Here is a 16283-nt window from a genome sequence, read left to right on the forward strand (position 1 = left end):
GAGGTTTCGGAGTATTCCAAATTAAAGATAAACATTACATATTCCCTAAAGACGAAGAGTGTAAGAAAAACTTAAGTACTTTGCTTACATCTCAATTATTTTACTCAAAGGAAGGCTTAAACTTAAAACCCTAGGAGAGTCGAATCCTCCGCATTTCGAGCAGCCAACTACAGCAGTTACAGCCACCTGACCAGGTGGGCGGCATCCTACTGACCACCCCCCGATAATGCCGAGCATATGGCCGGTCGCATGCGCTGTGGAAACGGTAACGGTAACGGCCGCGTAAACATTACGACTGTCGATGGGCGAATGGCCGCGTAACGCTCTCAATTACAATTAACGCTTCATTAGCCTTAAATTCAAATTTACAAAAGCAGCTTCAGAGCTGCACAAATTCAATTATCTAGCTCGTATACACGCAGTACCGCTGAATGGTCAACAGTTGGGGAAAGCGAAACTTAAAACCTAACATTTGCTCTCATCACAATTGGAACTCGCTGTGGGGGGAACGTAAGGCTGGTGGGATGGTGGGCTGGTGGGATGTGCGCCTGTGGAGCGCTGATTCGGTATCGAGTTTCATTTCCGGCTGCCGAAAAGTTTGCCGCGCGCTGCAGGGAACGCCATAATAAGTAAGTGTGCCTTTGGGAATGGGATTTCATGCGAACACTTACCATGCGACGTGGCTGGGGACAGCGCGTGCGAGCTGGCATGTCGCTTGATGCGGGGCGTCTCCGCCAGGCTGGACAAACCTGACGATGAGCTGGCGGCTGCGGCAGTTCCATTACCATCGTTGCCATCACCGCAACTATTCGCGGCAGATGAGTCGCCAGTGGTGGGCATCGATTTGTAGCGCTGCAGCGAGGTGCGCGGCTTTTTGGGATTGGTCGCCTGATCGACAGCCTCCTCGAGAGCCGACAGCCAGTCCTCGCTCTCGCTCTCATCCTCCAGAAACTTCATGTAGAACGATGGCCGCTTTGTCTTGTGATGGCTGGTGGGTGTGGTGGTTGTCGCTGTCAATCCGGTCACTTGGGTCTCCATCTTCGACTCCAGCTGCTGCGAGGCCTCCAACAGGAACATGTCCGTCTCCGAGTCATTGAGAAAGTCTGCAAATGCTGGATCCGCCGCAGGTTCCGGCTCCGGAGCAGGTCTCTTGCTGGCAGATCGAGTGCGTGCCGCCACGGGTGGAGCTGCCATCGCTGCCGCCGGCTTGGGCGTCTCAGACACTGCCACTTGGTCCAGCTGCCGGTGCAGCTTGTCGCATCGCTCCTTGAGCAGGTCTCGTGCTCGTATTTGCTTCGCACGCCACATCTCGTTGTCCTGCTGAGTCCGTCGATCCTCGCAGCCCTTCATCGTCAGCTGCCTGCGGCGGTCCTTGAGTTTGCCAGCAGCCAGCTCTGCGGAATCAAAGCCGCTGTCTGTCGTGGTGTTTATCTTCTTGGGGTTCACGTTCGCGCTGGCGGTATTGTGGCTGTTGCGGTTCCAACGCCAGCCAACCTCCGGGCTCTCGGTGGCCAGCGTCTGCGAGAAGAGGCAATTGGGCGACAGGCTGATGTCCATGCGAGGCGAAAAGTCAACGCTATCGTCGAGACTCAGCGACTTCTTGTTGGGGGGCGTGCACTCCACATCGTCTAGTGGGCACACAATAGACGAGGGAGAGCCAGGTGCATCTATTGACACATCGTGTCCGCCGCCAGGGCGCCCGCAGTTTTGCGGCGAGGCTGTTGGAAAAACTCACTTTATAGATGCCTCGGGCATGCCAGTGCGTTGCAAACACTTACCGCTGTGGCGTTTGTGCAGCAGCCGCGTGCTGAGCGTCAGCGTGCGCCTTTTTATGAACGCGTTTTCCATTTAATTACATTTATTTACTTTGCGTCGCAGAATGCGCTCAAAATCAAAGGCACAGCTGGTTCGATACACAGCGCTGACAGTCGAACCACAGTTCACGTTCCGATATATTTGAATAATATCGATATTACTGTATATTTGCCAGTGCTGGAAATTCAGATTTTGTCTAGTATGACGACCCCGTATTAAAATTTGAAAATTTATATATGGAAATAGGGTATACAAATTCCCAACTGGTTGGCAATCAACAAATTGTCAAACACGTAGCAATCCTTTTTTGCTTTAAACCTAATTTGTAAGCATTCCAACAAAAAGGAAGTCGTGAAAACTAGCCAATCTTGTGGAGATTGATTGATAAATCTGATAAAATTATAGTTGCTGCGGTGAGACTCCCAACTAGCTAGTAAAATCAAATAGAACACACAAATCGAGGCTTAAAATTTAAGACTACGGTATATTTATGGTATAATTTGGTATACTTTCAGGGTCTGACGGTATGTTTTATCGATATTTCCGCGGTCGCACTGATGGTGATGTGGTGTTTATAAAATTTCATCAAATAAATTATAGAATTTTAAATAGTTGTATCGAAAAACACAGAAAGTACATAGCATCCAATAAGCAGACCGACCGGAGTTTGGAGCGTGCAAGATGAACTACAATCCAAATGCGGGTATGCGGAATCGTAAGTGGGAAAACTGTAAGGAACAAGCAACGGCAAGCAAGTATACCACGAAGGCAGAGACCAGCCGCCGCCGCGCCGCTCCACCGAAACGCTGCAGACCAGACTGGCGGAACGGGCCGCGCCTGCAGCTGGACGTTAAATGTTTTATTCTGTTTCTTTCCCGCACTAACCCAATCCGTCCTGTTGCGCCTTTTTCCCGCTGTTTGCTGTTTGCGTTGTAGCTTGATTTTACTTGTTTCCATCACTTGTTTCCCCACGTTTCCTCTGTGCCAACGCTGCTCTCGAGCCCTGCCACTAACCAGCATTTTTTTCCTCTTGCCGAAAATAGCACAAGGTGGCGGCCGCCCGCGGCCAAACAAGCGCATCAGCGACATGAATGCGATGGGTCCGTCGGCCCCCATGATGGGCGGACCTACCTTCATGCCCCCGACAGCTGGGCCCGGCATGTTGGACCCCAACATGTATGGCGGCGCCCCAGCTGCTGCTGCTGCTCCGTCGACTGGCTACGGCTTCAATGTGGCACCATCTCAGCAGCCACAGCAGCACTATCAGCCACAGCAGCAGGCGCCACAAAACTATCAGCAGCCGCCACAGCAGCAGCAGCAACAGCAGCAGAGCTTCGGTTATGCGCCATCGCAACAGGGAGGGGCACCGCCCCCATACGGAATGCCAGCTGCGCAGGCAGGACCTGGTGGACAGTTTCCACAGTTCGCGATGCTGCAGCAGCCCATCGTGCAGGACATGGCCATGGAGTACGGTCAACGCCTGGCTGATCAGGGCAGGCAGATGGTGGAGAATCAGTTCGAGAGATGGGTGCCCGTGGCCAAGCTGAGGTACTATTTTGCCGTGGACAATGCCTACGTGGGACGCAAGCTGCGATTGCTCTTCTTTCCATATATACACAAGGTAAAAAAGCGCAGACCTGTCATTTATGAATCGAATCCCTTATGTAAATCCCTTGAATTCCTCTTTAGGACTGGTCCTTGAAGTACGATCAAGAGCACCCCGTGCAGCCCAGGTACGATGTGAATGCGCCCGATCTGTATCTTCCGACGATGGGGTACATCACCTACGTGATTGTGGCCGGCCTGCTGTTGGGCATGCAGAAGAGATTTTCGCCCGAGCAGCTGGGCATCCAGGCCTCCAGCGCCATGGCCTACAGCATCTTCGAGCTGGTCATCTACTCGATAGCGCTGTATGTGATGAATATCAAGACGAGCCTCAAGACTTTGGATTTACTGGCATTCACTGGATACAAGTACGTGAACATTGTGGCCTGCCTGATGTTCAGCACGCTCTTCTACAGGTCTGGCTACTTCATAGCCTTGGCCTACACCAGTTTCTCCTTTGGTTTCTTTCTGGTGAGTTTCTCTTTTTGGGATAGCACTGTGATCTAATCCCTTTCCTCTGCAGCTTCGAACGCTACGAACGAAACTGTTGCAAGACAGCGCGCCTGCTGTCTCCAGCAATGCCATCAACTATGATCCGTACAGCAATCCGCAGGAGCTCGACTACAGCGGCGGACGCAAGCGGAAACTTTACTTTCTGTTCATGGTTGTGGCCGGTCAGGCTGTGCTGGCGTTTCTGCTCTCGAAGCATTTATATCTACCCGAATCGGAAGTACTCTTATCGGTGCCCAAGGCCTTTTAACTTTACAGATTGATAGATTAAATTTGTCAGACAAAACCGGGGAGGAGCCGAAATCATTTCCAGAATGTTAAATCTTCGTAGTTCTTCGTAGTTTATGAATGGTTAGCTGTTACTTAAGGATTGGGAGAGCGAGCGCATGCCCGTGCCAGCGTCTGCGTCTGAGATTTGCGTAAGAGAAACATATTTTTGTTAATAACGAAGCACATTTTATAAAATAAATAAATACAAGCTATGAAAACGATGCTCTCCGATCCCTCCTCTCTCTCGGATCGATCATCTATATCTCTATCCATTGATTTTGAATAGTTTTCGTGTGTAATTTTTTATATATAATTTTATTGAAATTTTTAGTCTTTCTTTACTGTAACGTGTTGCTGGTTGGTTGCTTGGTTTGTTTGTTGGTTGTTTGCTTCTGCTGTTACTGATCTGCTCGCTGTTTGCTCCACGGACAAGCTTAACTCGGGCTAACTGCCGAATTCCTTCAGTTGGGGGAGGGGATCGATCCCCTGCCAATTTGTCGCTAGTTTTTGTTGATTTCGTTACAAAATATATATATGTTTGCGTGTGTGTATGTATGCATGTGTGTGTGTGGTTGTATGCTGATGTAACGGATATCTATTCCTATATCCATTTTTCCTGTCGTCTGCTTTTTAGTCTAATTTGTTCGCATGCCGAAACCCCCTGCCCTGCCCTGCCTCTGGGAGGGGTATTGCATCAAAATAAGAGGCATAAGAATGCACAATAATAATAGTAGTAATAATAATAATAATAATAGTCCGTAATAGGTATAACAGTTCCTACGCTTTAGGTTTTAGTTCTCTCGTGAGTTGTTTACATAAATGTATGCATGTATTTATGTATGTATGTATGTATGTAGTTCATATTCATAGTTTTATTTTTTCCATTCGATCTTTCGTTACGTTACGTTACGCTACTTTAGTAGGGGGCCTCAGTTCATAGCACAAATGTGAAAATCATTCGCTAAATCAGCATTCGTTTTGCTCTCCTGCTGCAGTTTCGATATTTTTGCCTGATTTTTGCTTTATGTTTTTCGCTTTTATTCTCTCTGTGTGTAGGTGTTTGTGTTGTAGGGCTAGGCGCTTAGTAAATAGTTATAAACATGCTTTGCTTTGCATTTGTTTTCAACAAATTCCACGTACTAAAAAAATAATACATTTACAACTAATAATTTAGGTTTTCCTCTTTTCCTCCCACATGACACGCTCTCTGCGGGTGGGTGGTTTGTTCTGTTCTGTTGCATATAAATCGTAGTTATGTTTTACATAGCTATATATATATGTATGCATATATATATATTAAAGGAGTGTGTATGTGTGTGTGTGGGTGTGTGTAGAGTTAGGGGGGAGGTGCTACATTTAGGCTACATTTGGAATACAAAATACGCAACATAAAAAACCTTTAAAACTCTCTTTCCTATCAATAAATTATCGAAATCAATCGCCTAGTTTTTAAACCTAGATCACCAACTGCACTGCACCACCAGCTGCATCCACTTACACGCCTGCTCCCGCTCCAGCTTCTTCTGCTCCTTGACAAGATTACGCTGCTGATAGTTTTCTTTTTGCACTACTAAATCACCGTCCCACCAGGTGCCGCCGACTGGCCGGGCGACAAGTGCTGCTGGTTGGTGTGCTGCAAAAATTAAATGCAAATTTCACATGAATATAATTCAAAGCACAAGTAGGCAAGTTAGAGAACTTACTGATGCATGACCAGGCCGCGCCCATGTATAGATAAAGCCATCCTGGCATGCCGTCAAAAAGCAATCTTCGCGAAAGATTAACGCAGTGAGACGCTCGTGGGCAATCTTCTTGCACACGAGGGGCTCCAGCAGCGGGCACTCGTCGAAGCGCGGACAGGCGGGTGTGCCGATCAGCTTCATTGGGTCGAAGCTGCTCACGCTCGCCGCCGACTGACCGGCCGTCACCAGGGAGGAGGCATTGTGGGACGATTTGCTCAGCTTCAGCGAGCCAAAGCTGTGCGCCGTGGAGCTGCTGCCAATGGCGGCGCCCGACTCCTGGTTGCTGGAGTGCCCAAAGTTGGAGGAGCTGCTGTTGTTGCTGTGGTTATTGCTGCTGTGATTGTTGTGTTGATTGTAGCTCTTCAGCATGCTCATGGCCTTGCGGTGCTGCCGATGCGCCGTCGAGTTGCTGCCCTCGTGGCCGACGGTGGACGACTTTTTGTCCGAGCTGCTCAGGAAATTCAAGTTCGACAGCCGCTGCGTGAGGCTGTTGAAGGCGCTGAAGCCGCTGCCCGAGTTCGAGGACTTGTTCGAGCTGTTGGAAGTCTTGCTGTTGTACCCGGACGTGGCATAGGATGTCCGTTGGGCGCTTCCGCTGATGCTCACATTCCCATCGATGCTGTCCGACTTTGTGGCGCTGATGCAGTTGGGGAATTTGATCGAGTTGCTTGTTCCATGCGTCCGATTGTTTTGCTTAGTGGAGGGTGCAGCAGCAGCTGTTGCAGCCACCGCTGTTGCAGCCGCTGCTGTTGCTGCCGCATTCGATGATGTGGAGGCCGGTGTGGCCGCCTCTGTTTCGCAGTCCTCGGGCGGGGTATTGGCGTTCGAGGATTGCGACGATATCGTGCAGTTGGCGGTGGAGAACTTGCTGGAGCTGCTGTTGCTATTCTCGGTGGCTCCTCCACCCGCCGCCTCTCTGGTGGGACTGCAGTTGTCCGATTCCACCGCTTGATTGCCACCGTTGCCGCCTCCAGCTCCATGTCCCATGGCAATGGGTCGTATCACTTTGATGCCATCCGCATCGATGCCGCCGTTCAGGAAGCTGGTGTCGTTCAGCTGCGTGCTGTTCACGCGCTGACGCAGTGCCAGCGGATGCCGCAGCACATCCTCCGTGATGTCCCAGAGGCAGACCTGCGTGTCCTGGCTGACGGACCCCAGGCGGTAGCTGATGGCCAGCTTGTCCGGCGCCAGCGCCGCCGACGAGGCATCGGACCGGAACGAGGCAGAGTGGGGACGATGCCTAGCCGCATGCACGGGCGTGGAATTCCTTTCGAAGCCTTCGAAGCCGCCGTTCGCCGTGGAGTCGCCGGAGAAGCGGGCCTCCCGCGAGGCCGTGTACTGTTCGTTCAGCTGGTTCTCGTCGTCGCTGAAGTCGCCGCCATCCCAGTTGGTGTAGGAGGTGGTGTAGGGGTCGAAGGCCACCACAGAGACCCAGGAACGATGGCCCTGGCCGCGGGCCACCACACGACGCTCCTGCAGCGACCACACCGTCACGAGGTCATCCTCGCCGCCCACCACAATGTACTTGCCATCGGGGGACCAGCAGACGCACAGGAAGCCACCGAAATAGGAACGCGCAATGCCCAGCAGCTCCATGGTGTCGTAGTGAAAGACCCGCAGGAAGCCGTCCTGCGAGACCACCGCCAGATGGGAACCGCACGGCGAGAAGCAGAACTCGTTGATGCAGCAGTTGTCGGTGCTGAAGACCCACTTGTAGAGCGGATTCCGCGTTGACTTGGACTTGCAGGTGAGTATCGTGTAGCCGTCGCCCATCTTGAACGGCTGGTAGCTGGGCGCCGTGGCCGCGCACGGCAGCTCCTCGTTGTACAGATACATGTGGCCCGAGGAGTGGGAGGCGAGAAACAAATGGGCAGAATTCGGCAGCCACTTCAGGCAGGTCACTTTGGTCTTGTCGATAAGGCGCTGCGGGAAGGAATTTTGTTGGATTTTGAAATCAATTCTTAAGGGTGTGCATGACCTCGCCACTCACCTCCTCGTTGAACAGCTTCCGCATCTCCCGTGGCCCCATCTGTGGGGATACCAATTGTATTTGGCCCGTGGTGAAGCCCACCAGTAGCGGTGCGCCCGTGGGCGTGGCCGAGTTCGAGTTGAAGTCGTGGCAGCTGGGATTGGTGCCCTTGTAGAACTTCTTATCGATCGGTTTGCTCATCTCCGTGCCCTGCAAAAATAGACAAAAACGACAAAACTATCAGCTGAGACGCTAAAACACTGGAAAGCCGAATCCCCATAGAAATTAACACATCGCGGAGGCTGCATGGAAATTAGCAGCTCGTTGCCGGAATCTGGCGGCACCAAAATAAAAACGAAACGCCAAACGTTTGCCAAGTTTTCTCAGATAACACACAGCAGACAGCACAGCGGATAACAGCAACTAAATAAACAACAACAACAACAAAAGGAATAACTAAATATGCGAAAGATTCGCAAGCAAAGCCAAAAGAATTAGATAGAAGCAGCTGCTAAAACGGAAGGAGGAAGGCTGCTGCTGCTGCTGCTGCCACGGAATGCAAACACAAGAACGGAGCTGAGCTGAGGAATGCCTTCGATTTCAAGACGAACATGGCACACACTTACTAATCATATTTATAGTGGAATGTCACTCCAAGTAGACTGAGCTTAGGGGATATAGATAGCTGATAATTGATGGCTGATATTTCCACCTTTAACTAAGTACAAATGATGGTGGGAACGGAATATTCCCATTGTACTTTATATCTTCATTGCGAGTACACAAACCGCACGCAGATGATTATCTGACGGTGATAATTGATGGATTTCTATCGGATTTAAGTAGCCCCTTAAGAGGCACCAAAACAGAGGGGAGATTATGATTGTTTGACGTTCGATTATCTCTCGCTGATATTCTCTACCAATTGCCCCTAAAACAAGCAGACACAATCGATGCGAAGACAGATAATTATCTGTCTTATATGTCTGACTATAATCATGGAATGGAACTGTGGTAGGAATCTCCTTGCCTACCCCTCAGCAAATACGAATTCCATCCACGTTTCAGACGATCATCTGCCACTCTGGTAATGGATGGATATTCTACCTGTTTCATTTAATGACTAATGTTCACCTGTTAGCTAAATGTAAGTTGTGTACTTGCAGAGACAGAAATGAAAATACCATCCCCCTTTTCGCACGAATGTGCATCTCCGGGCTACCTTCGAATGCAATAAACATTCATAAAAACGCCAAACAAGCGGAGAATTGATCAAACGCTGCTCGAAGTAGAGCAAATTAGGCGGCCGACCCTCAAGGGGGACATACACACACACATGCATGGACACACGGGACACACACACAAATACGAGTGGAAATGAAAGAGCGCGCACACACACCCCCCTCCCGTATGCATGGGTATCCGCGAACCCATTTGGTTTGCCAATTGCAATCTGGTGCAATCTGCCGCCGCCGCCGCATGCCTACAATGCAATTGCGCGCTTATCTAGCAGCTCTCTAGTAGAGCATGTACCCCTCCTCCTTCTCCTCCTCCTACAGTGGCCTGATAAGACCTAATGCATTGCTCCTCCAGAGATTGAGAAGCGGAGGGAGTGCTAGGGGCCACGTCACTCACCTTTTTGGCACCGCGAAAGGAGTACACATAGAGATCACGGCCAAAGTTGAAGCAGATGCGATCCCCGCCCATGACCTGGCTGCTGGCCATTCCGTTCTGGTCCGTCACTCCCATTCCCCCGTTCATCATCGAGTGCATGGAGATGCCGCCACCTAGGCGGGCGTCTACGGTGCTATTGCTGTTGTTGTAGTTGTTGTCTCCGCCCGCACCACCATTGGAGATGTTTCCACCCGCAGCTCCTCCCCCGCCAGATGTGCTTGTTGTTGGCGTGGTGGTATTGCTGGTGGATGCTGCAGGTGTTGCCGTTGAGTTCGTGCCGCGATTGCCGCCGCTCGTTGTTGTGGTTGCCGCCGCCGCTGCTGTGGGTGATGCACCGCTCGCTGCAGCCGGCTCGTTGTTGGTCTTATTGCCATTGCTGTTGGCGTTGCTGTTGCCGGCATTGGTGCTGCTGCCATGCGCCGGATTCGGCAGCGTCACAATGGAGACGCGCACCTGCGGCGAGCTCTGGTTGCTGCTGTAGCCGACGCGATTGGGGCGGGAGTATTCGGAGAGGGTAAGCAGTCGGTAGGTGCCCTCGCGCGTTACGAATTGCGTTTTCAGATCGTCCTTGACATTGGCATCCAATTGGCTTGCCATTACGTAGGCGTCAGCCGTCCACTGGCTGGCTGTGCGGTAATGTTGCTGCTTTGTGTTCCTCCTCCTGCTGCTGCTGCCTTTCCGCCACACCTCTTCTCAGCCCATGCCTTGCGCGCCACACACGCAAAGGCTGCTGCTGCTGCTGTCGCTGCTTCTACCTGCCGCTGCCGCTGCCACTGCCGCTGACTCTCCTTTGCTGCCTTTGCTTTTGTGTGTGTTTCCTCTAAAAATCGTTAATTTTTGTGCCACTAATTAGCCGCTCCAAGTGTTCGTGGGATGTGTGAGTGTGTGGATCGGATTCGCTTTGCGCTTGCACTTTTCTTCTTTTTGTTATAATTAGATTTATTCTCTCCCCCTTGTCGTCACTGTCACTACACACTGCACTACACTACACTTTCAGTTTGTGTGGCGCTGTTTTCTGTTGCGGAATTTTGCACTTTACATTCGTTGCAAGTGCAGCCCGGTCCCTGCATTTTAGCGCTCGTCTGCGTCACTGTCAGTCGCTGCAAATTGACCGCACGCTTCGTTTTTATTCCGCAATTAACTTAATTTATTTTATTTTATTTTATTTTTATAGTGATGCAGTGTGACCGGGGATGTGTAGATAAAACATAACATCTGACCCTCGCAAATATACCAAAATATACCTAGTCATTTTCAAACTATACCGTAAATATACCGATATAGTCATATTCGTTGATTTTGATAGTCGGCTTAATTTTCCATCCAGGCAGGATTCTAAGCTTTAGGGCTATTATTTTATCTTATAAGTGAATTAGTGGGCTGTGGCGGGAGCCTTAGGTGGCTGGTAATTTCAAAAAGAAAATTCAACATCGTGCAATTCGATTTCCGGACAATTTTACGGCGACCCTGCTTAGGTCACCACCTTGAATTGTTCCATACCTTTCAACTCTTTTCTTGTCTTCCAGTATTTTTATTAATGCGTTATGAGTCACCCTCTTGTCCAATTCACCATTTAGAGCCAGCTCATTTGGTGGTTCTCATGGAACTGGTTCTGTACAAACAGCTGCTGCGCCTAACAGCACTCTTAGAATTAACAGTGGGATTCGTATGTTAATAACAGTGGGTAATCTGTTAGCAAGTGATGGGTAGCACTGTTGAAAATTTGAATTTGAATTTTTATTTCAATTTGAATTTCAAACTCAAGAGTAAACTCAACAAATATTGAAATAAATGTTATTTAAGCTGAAATTTAAGTGTTTTAGATAGCAACACAATTTCTTTACATTTCCCATTGAAACAAACCTTTACCCATAGCAACAGTTTGAGAATTTTATTCAGTTGTTGGCTCTGCGCTGTCAATGTCAATGGCAATGGCAATGCAAACAGGCCACGACTTGCTTGTAGTACAATGTCTTGGCCCTGCCCTCTCGCGCGCTGATTGTGCGATTGTGTCTGTCCGCTTGGAAATGCATTTGGCATGTCCAGCGGAATTGGCCAGCAAAGTGGAATTCTGCAGCGAAAGAGGAAGCTGCCTTTGTTCTGCTTGGGCTTAAGCCCCCTTCTGTCGGACATCTGCTGTCTGCCATTTCTCTGGCAGCTTAGCCACTGACTGCGAATGCCCCTCAAGAGCGGGGGCGGGGGGCAAACATTTCCGAGTGGCAATCACACAAGCCGCGACCTCGGGCGGCGCATCGAACCCGAATCAATTGCGATAAGGATAACCACTTGAGTCCCGAACGCTGGCGAGGTGGGTCGGAGGTGGAGGTGGGCCTATAAATGCCACCGTGCGGCGCTGCCGAAGCATCACTTGCCACCGCCACCATGCCACAGCAAGGCACGAGTACGAGTAAGTTGTCCATCTCCGTCTCCATTCAGACAGCATAGCAAATTGTAAGACTTTTCCCTTTGCTTAGCGCTGTTTCGGCTGCTCGCCTCCTGCCTGGGAATCCTTCTGCTCCTGCTGCTGCCCCACCAGCTGCCAGCGCAGTGCATCGACACCCACGAGCCGGGCTGCCGGCATCCCGCAGAGGTGGGCATGGCCCAGCGGCACTGCATCGATCCCACCAAGTACTGGCAGTGCAACGCCCTGGGCGACCCAGCGCAGCTCAAGTACTGCCGCCCCAACATGGGCTTCGATCAGGATCTCAACGCCTGCGTGCCCTGGATCGCATGGGTGTGGCAGCCCTGCCTGGAGCCCGTCAGTCGTCCGCCCGGATGGGAGGCGTGCTAAACGAACGGGGGAATGGCAAAAGAAGAACTTTTGGAATAAATGAATAATCCCTGCATGCTGGTCGAAGTGACAACTCTTGAGGTAGAATAAATCCATTAAATGTGCATTTCATATTTTAACAATAAAGTTTAGTATAACTTTAAGCGAAAAATCAACTGCAAAGCACTTAGGAATATATTTAAATATTTTTAGAGCAATGAACAAAACAATTTGTGGTGCGAGAAACGCTTCCGCCTGTAAGAATACCCATGGGGCATGCTTCTATTATATATTTGATCGTGCTTAATAATAGTTTTTCTCTCTTTCGCGTGTGCACTGTAAAAGTGACTGAAATGTGCAAATTAATCTGTTAACTTTGGCACAGAGATGGACAGCTCGGCGCACTCAATGCTCATAATTAGCTTCTCACCTCATTCTCAAGTGGCTGCGGCCCTGCCCTTGCTCGTCTCTCGTCTCTCGTCTGCAATGTCAAGCACAAGCAGCGAGAAAACGTTAAGCGGAAATGTGTAAGTACCTGCATATCTCTGGGTTCACAGAGACTTATCTTACACCCTACTTGTGATGGAGATAACTTATGGATGTGCTGCTGAACTTGGCCAGCATGATTTATGTTTTTTATTTGCGTAAACTCTGTGGGAATCCCACTGAAGATATGGTTCATTGCACCTTTATAAGTGAATCATTTTTATTTCAACACTTTCCACCCACTTCTGCTGTCTCAGCTGCTTCCCTTTGAATTTTTCCCATATTTTCTTTCAGTGCTCTTTCCATCTTTAAATCATATTTACTCCAATTTGTCTCCTTTTATGTTCTCCCCCAACTTTTCTCTCAGTGGTTATCCCCTGGGGTTACCAAAAACAATGTTTATACGATCTGATGATGGGCCAGATGCAATTACAATTCCAATTGTTAACGTGTGTCTGCTGACAGCAGTTAAGGCCACGCCCCCTCCCCCGCTGCCGCCTGTCTGGGCGGGTGGCTGGAAAACAGTTTTCGGCAGACGCCAAAGCATTTGTCATAAATCAATATGCCGCGCTTGTCAGCCACAGAGGCAGAGAGACAGACAGGCCACCAGCCTCCTGCCCCAGTCAACAGTTGGCAGACTCTCGCCCTGCCGCAATAAGTTGCACTATTTTTGATTCGCCCGGATCCATCCGGCAGTATGCAGTTCGAACGGTTCGTACACTTTGTGAGAATGCCAGCATTTCATTTCGTTTCGCAGTTGTCAGTCAAAACGCTTTGTCAGGCCGGCGAGCACATCAATAAGCGGCAAAAAATACGTTTCAATCGCAAATTTTATTTCTCGATTTTTCCCGCACGCGGCCCCTGTCCCCGCCCTCACAATCCTCTCGGCCCCTCAAGCTCCCGCCTCAGTGCGTGCGGATCCAACAAAATATTTGCATGTAAAAGAATTTTCCAACCCCCGAGCTGCAGCAGAAGAGAGCGGAGGCCAGACACTGACAAGGGAAAGCGCTGGTAAAAATTGTGAAATGAAATTTTAGCATACGTGACGTATACGCAATATATTTAATTGCATTGGAAGGCTGTGTCTCTTTTCTCTCGCTGCTCTCGTGAAATAATGTGTATCTGCATATAAAGAGTGGCGAGTGACAGTGCAGAAGTTTGATATATGTATAAATGGATCTAAAGGGATCCAAAAAGTGATCTGAATGGCAGCAGGGCAGCTTCTGGAGGCTTTAAATGGAAGCAAAGTGCCAGAAATCTCAACCTGAGCAGAGTAAAGTCCCTGGCAATCTCAAAATACTTACAAAATACTTACAAACGCCACACGAATTAACATAAATCACAGCAGGAAGAGTGTGAGAAAGAGGCAAGCACAAGGACGGGGACAGGGACAGGGACAAGGACAAGGGCAAGGATTTTACAGCCAAGCAGCCAGCAAGCCAGTCCGCTACGTAGCTTCATTTAATGGCAGACATTAATAACCCGATTTAATTTATGGCCCAAAAACTAACAAAAGCCGAATGAGCACAAAATGAGCAACAAAGGCAAAAGGGGATGCCAAAGCCCCAACCGGAAGCAGGCTCGACGCAACGAGGTGCAAGGCTCTGCAGTGCAACGGCAATTACTCAAGAGGGGGGGAGACACAAGACAGGAGGCACTAATATGCCTTAAGGCGCTACCAAAGCCAGTCGCCGCCGCCGCCGCAGCCGTCGAGTCAGGTGAAATTTGTTGGCCCAGCCCCAAAAATGCCTTTGAGGCAGTGTTTTGAATTAATTAGCAGAGGCAGTGCCATGGACAGCCGCTGTGGAACGCTGTTTGCGGCCTGCCCGTGCCCATGCCCATGTCTGGCTATCTCTCTGTTGGAAAATAATTTACAGCTGCCGTTGATGTCATGAATATGCAAGCAGGCAAGGCGGCCCAAAGAGGGTGGAATTAGTGCTCTGAGGAGCTCCGCAACTGGAGCTCCGCACCTGGAGCTCGACCTGGACCGCACTTGGCCGGAAGAAACAACAAACGGCTGAGCGGCGGGCAAACAAACAGCGCCATAAACTGCCTGCCAAATTGCAAACACAGAAAGCGGGCCTGTAAAGCCAGATTCTGGGCGGTCTTATCGCCGCCACAGCATCGCACCTCAGTTCCGCTCGATAAGATTGCAGCCCCGACATGGGGAGCGTATAAAAGAGGAGTGGAGCGATTAGCATAGGTCAGTCCAAGGAAAACCCCGAGCCAAACCTCGAAAACCACGATGAACCTCCTGCATTTATTCGCCCTGCTCTCCGTCCTTTGCCTGGGCAGCCTCTGCTGCAGTGGCGCATCTGTGGACAAGCCCACGGGACAACCAGGCTGCCAGACCGAGCAGGAGATCGCTGTGGCCACATATCCTCATTTCTATCTGAAGAGCTCCTACTGGATCTGCAGCACTCAGGGTGTGCCCGCCACGCTGGCCGCCTGCCCCATTCCCTCCGCCTGGCTGGACTCGGCCAAGAGCTGCGTGCCCTGGTCCGAGTGGTACTGGACGCCTACGGCTCTACCACCCAGCGAGCCCCTGGCCACGGCCTAGGACTACAAAGATCCACAAAATGTTATTACAATTAATCTGAAATTAATAAAGTGCAAAAGCAAAAAGCAAACAACTGCCAAAGGCACTTATTATACGAGGCTGTCTGTAGTCACTTTTTATCGTATTCTTTATGCCTGATAAGTGCTAAGCATCTGAAGCTATTTAGCTATCAGTTTATCATCTGTATTTACAGTCACTCAGTTGCAATGATATTCAACTGCCAAAGAGTCAGTCTTTACATCAAGTTAGCATCAGGCAGAAGCATCACTTCAAAGCGAGTAAAAGGTTAAAAATTGTACACAAATCGGAGCCATAGAAATTCTTTCTTCTTCTACTTTAAATCTTACTTTAGTTCACGGCTTTCTCCACTCTCCAATCATCTCTCTTTTATCTTCTTCTCCCTTCCAGCCATGTCTGAGCGCGACTACAATGGCGAGCCCGGCTGCCGCACTCTCGCGGAGCTGAGCAAATCCTTTCGGCACTACTGGGACCCCACTGCCTACTGGCAGTGCTCCAAGGAGCAGGCGCAGGCGGCACAGCTGAAGCGCTGCCCCGCCAACGAGCTCTACTATGACAAGGCGCAGCGGTGTGTGGCATGGAAGGATTGGCAGTGGACGGAGCCGCAGGAGCCGCCCACAAAGCCACGCAAATAAAACATGGCGCATGTATTGAAACAAATTGTCGAAAATATAATTAAAAAGCGCTTTCCGCGACGTGGCAGTGTGGGGGCTGGCTAATTTATGCACAGTGCGATTGGTGGGGCGGGGGATGGCATAAGCCGCTTTGGCGCTACAGAAGGAGGCCTCTGGCATGGGGGACAGAGCACAGCATGTTGGTGCCGGCAAGGATTTGCGTTTGTTTGTGCCTGTAGTCCCCGGCCAT

General features: G+C 50.1%; 6 protein-coding genes across 12 annotated transcripts; 4 read left to right on the top strand and 2 right to left on the bottom strand.

Moving 5' to 3' along the window:
• Nucleotides 1-79: 79 nt before the first annotated feature.
• Nucleotides 80-1931, bottom strand: LOC117898035. 2 transcript variants are annotated; one of them, XM_034807176.1, is made up of 3 exons: nucleotides 1779-1931; nucleotides 672-1718; nucleotides 80-608 (listed from the first exon to the last, which is right to left on the bottom strand). In XM_034807176.1, the coding sequence occupies exons 1-3, from the start codon at nucleotides 1846-1848 to the stop codon at nucleotides 577-579; spliced, it is 1149 nt and encodes a 382-aa protein (XP_034663067.1). In that variant the 5' UTR covers nucleotides 1849-1931; the 3' UTR covers nucleotides 80-576. The 2 variants fall into 2 exon arrangements, with proteins under 2 accessions (XP_034663067.1, XP_034663066.1); XM_034807175.1 differs by having other exon boundaries at nucleotides 80-620.
• A 427-nt stretch (nucleotides 1932-2358) lies between these two features.
• Nucleotides 2359-4421, top strand: LOC117896195 (protein YIF1B-A). Of its 4 annotated transcripts, none has more exons than XM_034804291.1 (4): nucleotides 2359-2518; nucleotides 2859-3436; nucleotides 3505-3891; nucleotides 3944-4421. In XM_034804291.1, exons 1-4 carry the CDS (start codon nucleotides 2497-2499, stop codon nucleotides 4178-4180), a joined length of 1224 nt encoding a protein of 407 aa, XP_034660182.1. In that variant the 5' UTR covers nucleotides 2359-2496; the 3' UTR covers nucleotides 4181-4421. The 4 variants fall into 4 exon arrangements, with proteins under 4 accessions (XP_034660182.1, XP_034660179.1, XP_034660180.1 ...); XM_034804288.1 differs by having other exon boundaries at nucleotides 2364-2566; XM_034804289.1 differs by having other exon boundaries at nucleotides 2364-2545.
• Nucleotides 4422-5222: 801 nt separating this feature from the next.
• Nucleotides 5223-10780, bottom strand: LOC117896194 (WD repeat-containing protein 20). Of its 2 annotated transcripts, XM_034804286.1 has the most exons (5): nucleotides 9871-10780; nucleotides 9547-9744; nucleotides 7933-8121; nucleotides 5904-7865; nucleotides 5223-5833 (listed from the first exon to the last, which is right to left on the bottom strand). In XM_034804286.1, the coding sequence occupies exons 1-5, from the start codon at nucleotides 10180-10182 to the stop codon at nucleotides 5771-5773; spliced, it is 2724 nt and encodes a 907-aa protein (XP_034660177.1). In that variant the 5' UTR covers nucleotides 10183-10780; the 3' UTR covers nucleotides 5223-5770. The 2 variants fall into 2 exon arrangements, with proteins under 2 accessions (XP_034660177.1, XP_034660176.1); XM_034804285.1 differs by having other exon boundaries at nucleotides 9547-10780.
• Nucleotides 10781-11961: 1181 nt separating this feature from the next.
• Nucleotides 11962-12376, top strand: LOC117896196. Its single transcript, XM_034804292.1, has 2 exons — nucleotides 11962-11992; nucleotides 12060-12376. The coding sequence occupies exons 1-2, from the start codon at nucleotides 11968-11970 to the stop codon at nucleotides 12374-12376; spliced, it is 342 nt and encodes a 113-aa protein (XP_034660183.1). The 5' UTR covers nucleotides 11962-11967.
• A 1213-nt stretch (nucleotides 12377-13589) lies between these two features.
• On the top strand, nucleotides 13590-16114 carry LOC117898105. 2 transcript variants are annotated; one of them, XM_034807287.1, is made up of 2 exons: nucleotides 13590-13852; nucleotides 15810-16114. In XM_034807287.1, exon 2 carries the CDS (start codon nucleotides 15812-15814, stop codon nucleotides 16052-16054), a length of 243 nt encoding a protein of 80 aa, XP_034663178.1. In that variant the 5' UTR covers nucleotides 13590-13852; nucleotides 15810-15811; the 3' UTR covers nucleotides 16055-16114. The 2 variants fall into 2 exon arrangements, with proteins under 2 accessions (XP_034663178.1, XP_034663179.1); XM_034807288.1 differs by lacking the exon at nucleotides 13590-13852 and adding an exon at nucleotides 15711-15731.
• LOC117898104 lies at nucleotides 15026-15479 on the top strand. Its single transcript, XM_034807286.1, has one exon. The coding sequence runs from the start codon at nucleotides 15087-15089 to the stop codon at nucleotides 15399-15401; it is 315 nt and encodes a 104-aa protein (XP_034663177.1). The 5' UTR covers nucleotides 15026-15086; the 3' UTR covers nucleotides 15402-15479.
• Nucleotides 16115-16283: the final 169 nt, after the last annotated feature.

Source organism: Drosophila subobscura, chromosome O, assembly GCF_008121235.1.
Source record: "Drosophila subobscura isolate 14011-0131.10 chromosome O, UCBerk_Dsub_1.0, whole genome shotgun sequence".
NCBI lineage: Eukaryota > Metazoa > Arthropoda > Insecta > Diptera > Drosophilidae > Drosophila > Drosophila subobscura.

Excerpts from the sequence above, each read along its gene's own strand:
- LOC117898035 (XM_034807175.1), bottom strand. The coding sequence starts at position 1,848 with ATGGAAAACGCGTTCATAAAAAGGCGCACGCTGACGCTCAGCACGCGG. Across the intron at positions 1,719-1,778 it reads GCTGCACAAACGCCACAGCG|CCTCGCCGCAAAACTGCGGG; the intron begins GTAAGTGTTTGC and ends TTTTTCCAACAG. Across the intron at positions 621-671 it reads GTCCCCAGCCACGTCGCATG|CGTTCCCTGCAGCGCGCGGC; the intron begins GTAAGTGTTCGC and ends TACTTATTATGG.
- LOC117896195 (XM_034804288.1), top strand. The coding sequence starts at position 2,497 with ATGAACTACAATCCAAATGCGGGTATGCGGAATCGTAAGTGGGAAAAC. Across the intron at positions 3,437-3,504 it reads TCTTTCCATATATACACAAG|GACTGGTCCTTGAAGTACGA; the intron begins GTAAAAAAGCGC and ends ATTCCTCTTTAG. Across the intron at positions 3,892-3,943 it reads TCTCCTTTGGTTTCTTTCTG|CTTCGAACGCTACGAACGAA; the intron begins GTGAGTTTCTCT and ends TTTCCTCTGCAG.
- LOC117896194 (XM_034804285.1), bottom strand. The coding sequence starts at position 10,182 with ATGGCAAGCCAATTGGATGCCAATGTCAAGGACGATCTGAAAACGCAA. Across the intron at positions 8,122-9,546 it reads CCTTTCGCGGTGCCAAAAAG|GGCACGGAGATGAGCAAACC; the intron begins GTGAGTGACGTG and ends CTATTTTTGCAG. Across the intron at positions 7,866-7,932 it reads GGAAGCTGTTCAACGAGGAG|CGCCTTATCGACAAGACCAA; the intron begins GTGAGTGGCGAG and ends TCCTTCCCGCAG.
- LOC117896196 (XM_034804292.1), top strand. The coding sequence starts at position 11,968 with ATGCCACAGCAAGGCACGAGTACGA. Across the intron at positions 11,993-12,059 it reads ACAGCAAGGCACGAGTACGA|CGCTGTTTCGGCTGCTCGCC; the intron begins GTAAGTTGTCCA and ends CCCTTTGCTTAG.
- LOC117898104 (XM_034807286.1), top strand. The coding sequence starts at position 15,087 with ATGAACCTCCTGCATTTATTCGCCCTGCTCTCCGTCCTTTGCCTGGGC.
- LOC117898105 (XM_034807287.1), top strand. The coding sequence starts at position 15,812 with ATGTCTGAGCGCGACTACAATGGCGAGCCCGGCTGCCGCACTCTCGCG.